Source organism: Xenia sp. Carnegie-2017, unplaced genomic scaffold, assembly GCF_021976095.1.
Source record: "Xenia sp. Carnegie-2017 unplaced genomic scaffold, XeniaSp_v1 HiC_scaffold_3, whole genome shotgun sequence".
In the NCBI taxonomy this organism is placed as follows: domain Eukaryota; kingdom Metazoa; phylum Cnidaria; class Anthozoa; order Malacalcyonacea; family Xeniidae; genus Xenia; species Xenia sp. Carnegie-2017.
Window position 1 is genome coordinate 2,559,949 of NW_025813493.1, and position 10,994 is coordinate 2,570,942.

The following is a 10,994-nucleotide window of genomic DNA, read 5'->3' on the forward strand; positions in this document are numbered from 1 at the left end:
TAATAAACTGGCCCGTCAAATTCGGCCAGCCCGGCTCACATGAACAGACCATCAACTAATAATAATTCATTATTTATTGACATCACATTTCTTTGACTTAAAAACACCCGTCATACTATGTCAGAGACTCAGAGGTAAAATTTACTCATCAAACGTACATTTAACTTCATCGATCAGATGCCTTTATTTTAACAGTGGTTGATGATCTTACGGCAGGATAGAAGCAAACAATACTTCCACTTTATAGAAATTTTTTGTGTAGCGCATATCTTATTACGCATGTAATAAGCATAGTGGCAGCTAGTAATTTGCAATTCTTGACCAAATAGAAGGGCTGAGGTGACCTGTAATTTAATTAAATATACAGCCCAAAGTTACACGGTAAAGTGAGACTACTGTTTCTTTCTATAGACCATTTGCACCTACGTCATTAACATCCTAGCAATCGTTGCTAAGGCGCATCTGGAGGACACACATCAGCACTGACAGGCTGACAGCACATGCACATGTTTTGAATATAGTATGGCAAATCTTTTTCCGAAAACCGATAAAGCCAAGAAAGGCTTGCTTTCTGTCTACGCGAACTCATTTGTTTCTGCAGACTGTAAAGAACACTAGTCGGTAGCCAATCTTGCAGCATTTATAATTATAGGATTTACAAACTTTGGAATTTAGATATATTATGAGTATAACTTACATTCTCCCACCATTGAAGAACTGCTTGTCCCTGGCAAAACTGTTGATATGTCGTTTTCCAATGCATTGAATTTTTACAATAGGTTTGGCCTTCAATCTAATATTTTGCCAGTGTTAAGTTGACAACATATCTAAAGTTACAGCTATCTAAATAATTCTTCAATGATTAATACTTGGTTACTAATTATAAATGATTTCAACAAAAAAATGCCATAAACTACTTTAAATGTAATATATATGTTAATTTGGATATGTACGATAAACACATATCATAAAATTCCAAAGCTCTAGTGACATACTTTAATGTTGACAGCAGAGAACTTTGACTCCAAGAGAACATTCAAGTGAACATACATAGAAACAGAGACATGTGAATTCAGCGTCCACTTCGTTCAAACACAATCAACACTTTATCATTTCAACTTTCGTGAGATTGTACTTCGAGATGATTGTAAAGCACCACATATATTGCTCTTGTAAAGCAGTTAAATGCGATGTGGGTATTACGATTGTGGTTGTGTTTAGGGGTTTTATATTCTTGAATTGCAACCAGCCTCCAGGGACTTAGCGAACAATGTGGCTCGCCCAAGATGGCTGATGCCCACAATAACACTAATAAAATGCTTTTAAACGTGTAACTGTGTAAGCATTAGTAATGTGAAAACTCATTTTATGCCCACGAAGACGAAAACAGTCACATTACAAACTCAAAAAGCCGCAGTCGTTTTGAGTATGATTTGATTACATCAACTTCATTTAGATAAACATGTTAGAAACTCATGTTTCATGAACATCATTGATTGAAACAATATTTTTTATTATTTCATGAAATGATTACAGTTTTCTTGACTTCTATCTATACCAATTTTTTGCACATTTTCTCATAGTAAACAACGAGTGTAAATGTTTAAGACATATTACATGACGTATTGTCATTGATATTGATTATTGTCATGAAATCATAAATATTTACAAAAATTCTTCATGGTTTGATTTTCATTTCACTGGTTTTCACGTTATTAAAACCAAGCCAAGCAAGATTTTTACCGTTTAGGTAGCTATAATAACATTTTTTATACCACCAAGCACCTTGCCAGTAAGCAGCGCAGTTTCCTTCATCATCGGAATCTTTTGTTGAAAACGCCGTGTCTTTATGATAGCTCAATGCATCCCTAACATTTCCTGAAAAGTAGTAATGGCTCTTGAGCTCTGTCGTGATCTGTATTTTAAAGTACACATGAACACAATTTGGTGTTAATTATTCTGATAGATCTTAAAAAAAATATTCAGAAAATTCTAAATTTCATTTTGGGTATTTAAATTTCGGTGTTTTGATGGCCTGATTTAAACACAGGACTCGACCAACAAGAGAACTCATTGAATTTATGTTACGTATAATATTTTTTAGTCCAGGCTTACAATTTTTTACTTGCTTTACAAGAACAAATCTTTTCATCTCATGGAAAATTACAAATATACCGTTTTTTTTGCGCTGTGATGCTTGCGCCATTCCCTTCCTTGGTTATATATAGACAAAACAAAAGAAATTCGACGTAAAAGTGCCAAAATACGAGCTGTACTTGTAGATAATATGCAGACAATCGTTCATCTTTCGCAGGAAATTAAATTCTTCTATTAAAGATAATCTTGACAATGTATGGTAAATTTTTAGCTGTAAAGGTGGTATCTTTGTTGTGATTGACATTCTTTACGATTACTAGCAACGGAAACTTAAATATGTCTTACCCCCTCTTGCAGGTGCCAAGGTCTTTATGCAAAAGCAAACTTTGATTTAAATAATTTAAAAGCCTAAAGCAGTGTTTCAACAAGACAAAAATACTTTTTTAATAATGTATCACTGTTTGTTAAGCTCTATTATGAGTTTAAAAGTAAAGAAATACACAAAAATGCATTTTCCAGTGTAATGATGTCATCCAGTGTAATGACCCCAAGGCGCGAAACTTTATAAGATTATTCAACTACAAAATAAAAATCATGTTAAAACCACGAGAAGTTGAACTTGAATCCTAACTTCATTAGTATTTTCTCTGATAGCATAATTTTTAATTTTGTAAATATGCATTAAAGATGACCTTTAAGCGAAAATCTAAAAGGTAAGAATTCTAAAATTTGTCACTTGATTCCAATTTGTACTATCAATACTATGGTATGGCATATGGGTGAAACATGTTTTACTGTTGGTTGACAATATTGGTGATTAATAAAACAGGGACGATTTTCATATTAGAATTTATACTTTTTATTGCCTATTATGTTATATTTTTTAGATGTTGATCGTCCAGCTTTGTGCAGTCCTGAAAAGAATTCTTGGTGTTGGTGTGTTACTTGACTCTGATGATCAAAGGATGTCAAAATATCAATCATTAACAACACCAACAGTCATTTTCAGGACTGCTCGAGCCTTGAAGATCTACATCTACAAGCATTTAGCATTACTCATGTTTTATTTTTCACCATCATCTCTTTTAGGAAAGGGAGAAAAAATGTTAATTATACTGATATGAGCTCCAATTGTGAAAGTTATGGTAATGTATTGTACATACAGTGATCTCATAGCTACGTAGCTATTAATGAAAATAATAATTGTTCTGATTTACAGTAAAGTATGTGGTTATACACTCTGGTTTACATAGGTAGGAGAAGGGTACATTTTATATTGTATCAGTTTACATGTACCTACATTGACACTGTTCAAAAAAATACTAATGCAACAAATGTGAATGTAGGCCTTACAATTATTTACTGGCTGCATGATTGATCTAGTGCACTATTAAACATTTTACATTGTTTTATTGTGAAAAAGTTGAGATTATTAATTTGGTAGATATGCAATAAATATATACGGGGATCCATACTTTACTTCCTTTTCAATGTCATGCCTGCATGTTCTATAGATTTCTCTTGTTTTAAATTGCTAAGTTTTTGTATTTATGACTTCATGATATGTTTCAGATGATTTTGAAGTTGATTTTGAACCACAAACAAAGAAGGCGAAGCATAAAGAGAAGGAAATGAACAAAGAGAAGAAAGGCGAGAGAAGGTGTGACCCAAAATAGATTTTAATTTTGGCTAAAGGGCATCATGCTGTTTTACACAGATATTATAGTAGATCTCTAATCCTTTATAAGCCTTTGTTTTGCCTTGTGTAATCCAATGTACACACTAATTTCTTCAATGTGTGATACAACAACGTCATGAGATTTTTTCTATTGTAAGGCCTTCCGTTCGTGAAAAGTTGTACCAAAGAGATATAGAAAAAGCAATTGAAATGTCACTAATAAATACACCTTATGACAGAAAGGATAATGATGTTGGACAAAATGAAAGCAGTCATATCAAAATAAATAGTGAAGGTATCGGTATGTAAAATTATAAATGAAACTGTGAAAAGTGATTACATCATGAAAGAGGAAAAAAGGTTGGGAAGCTGCCCTAATCTATGCAGTAATGAAGTAAATCTAATTCAAACAATGATTTTAGAATTTTAAAGTTTTTCATTGTTAAGCATTATATAATGCTGTCTTACATTGACCTCAAATTCACATTTTAGTAAGACTCTTTTCCCCATCACAAAGCCCTTAATTTTAAACTCATAATGTTTACAGAGTAATCAGTCAAAAGCACAAGTTTTGAAAATGACAATTTTGTTATACTGACCTAAATGAGGACAGAGAAGGATTTTCTCAGAGTTTTGTTAACTAGTCACCACTCTTAGTGGTCTGAACTTAACTGTTAAATTTAGGCACACAGTAGAATCTATCCATCAATCACAGTTATAACTGGGTAGCCTTAAAATTAGGAATGTTTAAAAGTGCGGACATATGAAGGTGTGTATGGATAAAGGTATGTATGGATGAAGGTGTGTCAATTTGTGGATGCATGAAGGTTTGGATGTATGATGGTGGGGATGTATGAAGGTAGGGTGGGGATACATAAAGGTGGAGTGGGGATTTATGAAGGTGGTGATGTATGGATGAAGATAGTGATGTACCTATGAAGATAGTGATGTGTTGCATGTAGTACTACTTTTAATGGTGTGATGAACTTTCTAATTGACTTTTTGCATGGTATTGTAGTGTGTGATTCAAAATGAAAATACTTGATCATTATTATGTAAGATGCAGTACCATGTACATATAATGCTGATTGCTCTTTTACTCATTTAATCTAGTGAACAAGATTCATGACAATGATGTCGAAAGTGATTCCAATGAAGAGAAAATTGTGAACCTGAAGAATGGCAAGAAAATGTCTGGTGGGAGTCATATGTTTTCCGGTAGGCTTTTATTTTTGTATTTATAAAAATTGTCATTGATTTCAAGTGTCCTAATTGCATATAATGAAATAACCAAAATGCAGTTGGCATGATTATACAATCAAAATCTCAAAACAGTTTGATACACACGTAATTGCATTTGCTCGCAGCTTGTCTTTCGTGTTATTCTTATTAGTTTTTCTTCTGACAAGTGCTTATAATAACAAATTTTATACACATTTGTTTTAAAAAGAGTCATCCGACTACAAATGCACCCCTGTTGATGGTACAAAGGAGAAAAAGTCATCACCTATAAATTCTTCCAAAGAGAACTTTGGACATTTGAAAAATGAAGGGAAAATTTCCACATTTTCTTGCGTTGGTACAAAGGAGAAAAAGTCATCACCTATAAATTCTTCTAAAGAGAGCGTTAAGCATATGAAAAATGAGAGGAAAATCTCAACATTTTCTTCACCTAAACTGTTTACAAACAAAACCAGCGGTTCTTTTTTTCTTGGCGGAGTTAAAATTAAGAATCCAGGTCCGCCATTACGTGTAGGACTATCAAGAAAACATAAGGTTAAACCACATCGCAATAACGTTACGCTTTCTCAATAACAACTTACTTACACCAAAATATTTTATCTCTGTTTTAATAAAATATGTGAAATGAGTTGTAGGTGATTTGTAAATATTTCAATGTATAATAAACATTGTAATTATACACTAAAAAAAAAAACATGTCGTTATGGCCAATTGTTGGAGAGTGTAAAGTCAATCTATAAAACCACCAACTAAATAGTATTTGGTAAGCCTTCCTCCAGCCATGCTATATACCTATGAAGGATTTTAGGCTTTCACGTGATAATTTCCCAAGCAATGTGGATACTCTCCACTGTTCATTCTTGGGATTTTAGTTTTGGACCATAGTTTCCACAGTTCTTACTCGCTACATAGTCACTGACATTTCTTTAGCTGTAACCCACTTCACTAGCTAGTTCGCTTTTGGAGTAGCATTGATCTTTCGACCTTACCAATACCATTCCACGACATTCAACATTGATTCTTGGCTTTGGACGTATAATTCAGTAACTTGTCTAGATTCTTCTTATCAACTAAATAATTTTTCTTTCACTAAGTGCTGTTGGAATGAAGTTCGACTATATATGTCTTAAAGTGAATGGTTTGAACCCGGGAACTCTGAAGATGACTACCGCTAAGGTTGTCGAAACGTCAGTCAACATCAACACGAACAGTCCTTCTTAGGACTTTATTGTCATGGGTGATCTACATCTACAAACATATATATATACGTCAAATGTCATTTGTGACTGTTGTAGGACATCTAACCGTGGTTAAATATGATTAACAACAGAATGTAAATTTGCATTATAGGCTATAACGTCTTCCCAAATAAAATAAGAAAATTGAGCAGTTCTTTTTGACAGTTGAATGGTGAAATTATACGGTCAATTACAAATTGTAAGGCAGACAAATTGATTGGTTCTCTCTTTTACATTAAGTATATAACTTTCACGCAAATACCATCAAGAGCGTTAACTGTACCTCATAAAAATGTTTCTACCTTTTCAAACTTATTTCTGATTCATTTTGTATACAATACGTAATACAATTATATGTCTTTCAATACTCGCTCCTTAAACTTATCCATACTAAATTCCATCACTATTGTCTATAAAATGATTTAAAAGTGGCAGGTTTGCATGTCTATCCTACGACTTAAAACTTTTGCCATTAACCTTAAATGATGCCCAAGTATTGACATGCAAAAACTGGTATTTGCGATAGATTTCAATTGTCTCGGTTGCCTGTTTTGACCAAAAATCCCCAGTGATCTCAAATATATATGCATGTTCTACTTTGGTTGCTCCTAAGAGTCGATTCATTTCAATTGAATTCATGATCCACGTTTAGATATACTAAAAGCATAGAAACCTACATTGTCTTGTATTTTTAAGCTTTTGTAAGTTACAAGAAAAATATGCATGTGTATATGTTTTCAAAGTTCCTTTGTCGACGCATCCTTGTAAAAATCTCACTTTTGAAATATGTTTTTCCATATCTGTACATTATCATACATTAATAATAATGGACTCCGTCGATTTCGACATATGAGGGTTCCACGAAGTGGAACATCCTGGTTACTTAAATTATAGTGAAGGCAGCTGACCAGACTACAATCACTCGTACATTTCACGCAACTACAACGCTGATATCAGCGTGACACATTTGTGACAAGGCTGCAACATTGCAGATGCAGATACAGTCCATCCGAGGACATAGTTTCCTCTGCCAAATTTCCCTCACATGGATTTGGTCAACCCGGGCGAGGTTTACAGACACATTGCCAGATGTGCTGAGCCATTGAACCCGCCGTCTGGCTTGCAACTCACGCAATTAACCATTCAGCCATATCTGTACCGTATCATACATTAGGGCATTGTCAATCGCTTAAAAAATGTTTTGGGATAAAGAAACAACAGTCTCAACCTCAAGGCCAAAATATGTCAAAATGCCATTATACGAAGTTTGCATTCCGTACAGTTCTTGCTCGCTGAGTTAGATTGTCCATCTTCTAAATGTGTTTTTCTCGCGATATGACTCTAGCCAGTCACGTGCTGCTTTCATTGATGAATTCATTGGTCCCTGTCCGCCCACGTTTGCGACTTTACCTTCTTCGATGGCGTAGAGTCTCTCAGGCAACGCTCCATAGGCCACATTTGCATTGTCGTCCATTGTATCTACCATTATTTGACATGGAAGATTGAGTTCTTGTAGCTTTTGCGCGGCTTTGCATCTTTCATATTGATTTCGATGCTTTCGTACTTTGATAAAGTTATTCTAAAATGAAGTGAAATTAGCTTCCTTCATGACTTTATCAAGAAATCTTAATACATGTTTTTCTCTACACAAAAGATTGTCAAATAATGAAACGGACGATTCTTTTTCAAACAAAATCTTTGTTTTTGCCTAATGAAAGTATAGTTCAACAGAAGTTCACTATTTCTGCCTTTGAAAAAGGTCCCATTTTTATCAGTAAGATAAAAAAGCTATTATTATGTCAGCAGAACATATTGTCTGGCTATATAGCCTACTAAAATGTTATGAGTGTTTGCAAAAGATTTTTACCTGATGAAATTTATATGCTTCGTTATTATTATTATGGTTATACAAAGAATGTTTTATAAATCACGAAATTGCTGTAGCCGTTTCTTTCATGTTATACTGGAAAAACTATTCTTCATAATGAATAACGTAGCTATAATATAACTCTACGATTTTCATCAATTCAAAATTATGTTGAAGAAATAAAAGAATTTACCTTGAAAGACCATCCATCAATTGGGTGAGCTTCTTCAATATATACAACGACAAAATCCACGATATCTGAAAAATCTTGAGCTATAACACCAAATTCTTTCAGTTTATTCATAAACACTGGGCAACTACAACTGCCAAAGTACACGACTAATGCTCTCTCAGCTTGAAGTAAATCAAGTAAACGCACACATTTCTTTCCATCGGGTGTTACCAAGGGAACATTTTGTGCCTCCAGTCCGTTTCGCATTTCCTTTGTAATATCGACAACTCTTGATTTCCAAACTGACTTAAACATTTCCCATCCAAGAAATGTTTCCCAGTAGTTGGTTTTAGGGATATTTAATCCCGTCACTTTTCTCATACCATTCTCGAGCACAAACCCTAAACCTAGTTATTCATGAAAATCATAAAACATTAATCATGATCATTTTGACAGAAAAAAAGGAAGAGATGCCATATATTGGTGTGAGAGTTAGTGCACCATTATAAGGCTTTTTTGTTGTGTGAAAGGACGTACTTGTTTATCAAGACAATATGTATGTGATTAGAAAAACGTTTTATGGTTGATTGGACAAGCAGCACAAAGCCCACATTTGAATTTAAGAACAGTCCAAATGCACACAAAATTTTATGTTGCCCAAAATACGTATGAACTAGCTGTCTAACATAAGATTGTATTACATTTATATCTATATACGAGTATCTATAATGTATATGCCATTTTAAACTACGAATTCCGAAATTTTATGTGAACTTGTAAAAGCAATTTGATCCACCGTTACTAGCTTGACCATTGTTCTGCGAGGTCTAAATTTTAGGGCCCCTTTACAGAGCTTACAAGCTTTTTACTTCTGCTATCTGTATATTTAGTTTATAAAATTTTACATCTGTAAGGTTTGTAAATTTTAGCTTGAGCTTATTTGCCTGCATTACAGGAAAAAATGACCGAAGAAACGAATGATTGTTATGGTTAAGGCGTGACATATAAACAACGTAGGTTTCTCACCTGGAATATAATAAAATATGCTACAAATAGCAAAAATGACTGTTACTTCAACGGTAACCCAACATTTAACTGCGATCCTGTACATGCTTTCACCTTTCATGTCTGTCTTGCTTGAAGTCTATGTGACTGGGAAGATTTCGATTCATTCATTTAGTGTATTTGAAAGTTCTTAATTTGCATTTTATTCTTTTAAAAGCGTAAAATCACGGTATAATATTTCCTGTTCTCTGTTTTCATGGGACATTTCAAATGCCAGGAATAACTGAATACACATGAATAACGGACCAACAACCAGAAATTTTCTCTCACAAAAAATTTCCATGCCTAATCCTTGAAAGAAAAGTAAAATGTATGCGAGACATGTTTTGAAAATTTCGTGCAAAGAAATCATGTCATAGCAAAATAACATGTAATAAACTTTAATATTCAATGCGAATGACGTAGATACGATAGTGTTAATCACGCTCGTAAAATGACCACTATTGTGTTTGATAGTTTCATCCGTGCCAGCAAATGTTTGTAACGATGGAAAACATCAAGGAAGAAAATTCAGAACATTCTTTACTCTATATAGGCATAGACGTTTTAAAGCATTTTATATTTAATGAATGCAATCGAACTTACCGTAAAAGGACACCCTTGAGACCAAGACTTGGTGTTCTGTTGTCGGAGGTGTCCGCTTATGAGATGTTTGTTAATTTTGCATAATTATAAAAATTTTTTTGAATATGACTGTTTTTACAATGTTTTGAAATATGATTATATGCTTGATAACGACTGAAAAGTCCAACATCTGTACAGTGAAACGTTTGAGTCCATAGACGTTATCATATAACAAATTCATCATGTATATTGTCATTGTACAGACACAATGCTTAAAGTTCACATGACATGAAAAAATTTTCTTTGAGGAACATAAATGCGCAAACCTGGAGAAGAAACTATAGTGGTTCATTAAGAAAAATGAAGGAGACGAAGGAATTTACATGCATTACAAAACAGCATTTATTTATGTACTGTAATATGTCAATTAGTCGGGATAATTACTAATTTGACTGAAAATAGATCAAGTGCAACCGCTTACAACAGTTTATAATGTTGTTTGTGAAAGTTGTTTTGGTATTCACCTCCGCTAACGAAAGGTCGTAAATGTGTCTTCACATACAAGAGGTCTTGGATTTTGAGAAGTGTCTAAGTTTCTCGACTGTATACGATTTTTTCATACTGTATCAACCCTAAATATGGTTTTCAATTATTATTTGGTATATTTATGAATATATAAAAAATTTTTGTTCAAGTTGTGTGTTTCTTAGTCAAATGATTTTCGACAGATGAGAGTAGAATTATTACATTAAAGATCAGCCGGTATAAAGACGGTGGACGTAGTAGGAGAATAGAAGTAAAACATTAGTGATCGAACAGTATAAAGCTAGGACCATAGAGGTAGGAGAAAGTAAAACATTAGTGATCGAACAGTATAAAGCTAGGACCATGGACGTTAGGCTCATCTTTGCTCATTTCCCTGTTTTACGATTATCGTAAATTTTCAAACTAATAGTTCATTTTCATTCAGTTAAATTCACTTTATCTCCTCGATAAAAGCAACTTTTAAATTTATGTATAGTGATTATGAATATGTTAATTAAGGATTGTGCTTGACTCTCAATTAGAATA

The 10,994-nt window shown here is 33.5% G+C and overlaps 1 protein-coding gene and 1 long non-coding RNA gene across 2 annotated transcripts; one reads left to right on the top strand and one right to left on the bottom strand.

The window, feature by feature from the left end:
* Window positions 1–6,364: 6,364 nt before the first annotated feature.
* On the top strand, window positions 6,365–6,985 carry LOC124455056. The gene is made up of 2 exons (XR_006951680.1): window positions 6,365–6,406; window positions 6,952–6,985. It is a non-coding gene; the product is annotated as an uncharacterized LOC124455056 (long non-coding RNA).
* Window positions 6,986–7,433: 448 nt separating this feature from the next.
* LOC124454893 (thyroxine 5-deiodinase-like) lies at window positions 7,434–9,432 on the bottom strand. The gene is made up of 3 exons (XM_047005645.1): window positions 9,321–9,432; window positions 8,316–8,701; window positions 7,434–7,834 (listed from the first exon to the last, which is right to left on the bottom strand). The coding sequence occupies exons 1-3, from the start codon at window positions 9,418–9,420 to the stop codon at window positions 7,553–7,555; spliced, it is 768 nt and encodes a 255-aa protein (XP_046861601.1). The 5' UTR covers window positions 9,421–9,432; the 3' UTR covers window positions 7,434–7,552.
* Window positions 9,433–10,994: the final 1,562 nt, after the last annotated feature.

Excerpts from the sequence above, each read along its gene's own strand:
- LOC124454893 (XM_047005645.1), bottom strand. The coding sequence starts at position 9,420 with ATGAAAGGTGAAAGCATGTACAGGATCGCAGTTAAATGTTGGGTTACC. Across the intron at positions 8,702-9,320 it reads CATATTTTATTATATTCCAG|GTTTAGGGTTTGTGCTCGAG; the intron begins GTGAGAAACCTA and ends ATGAATAACTAG. Across the intron at positions 7,835-8,315 it reads TTGATGGATGGTCTTTCAAG|AATAACTTTATCAAAGTACG; the intron begins GTAAATTCTTTT and ends ACTTCATTTTAG.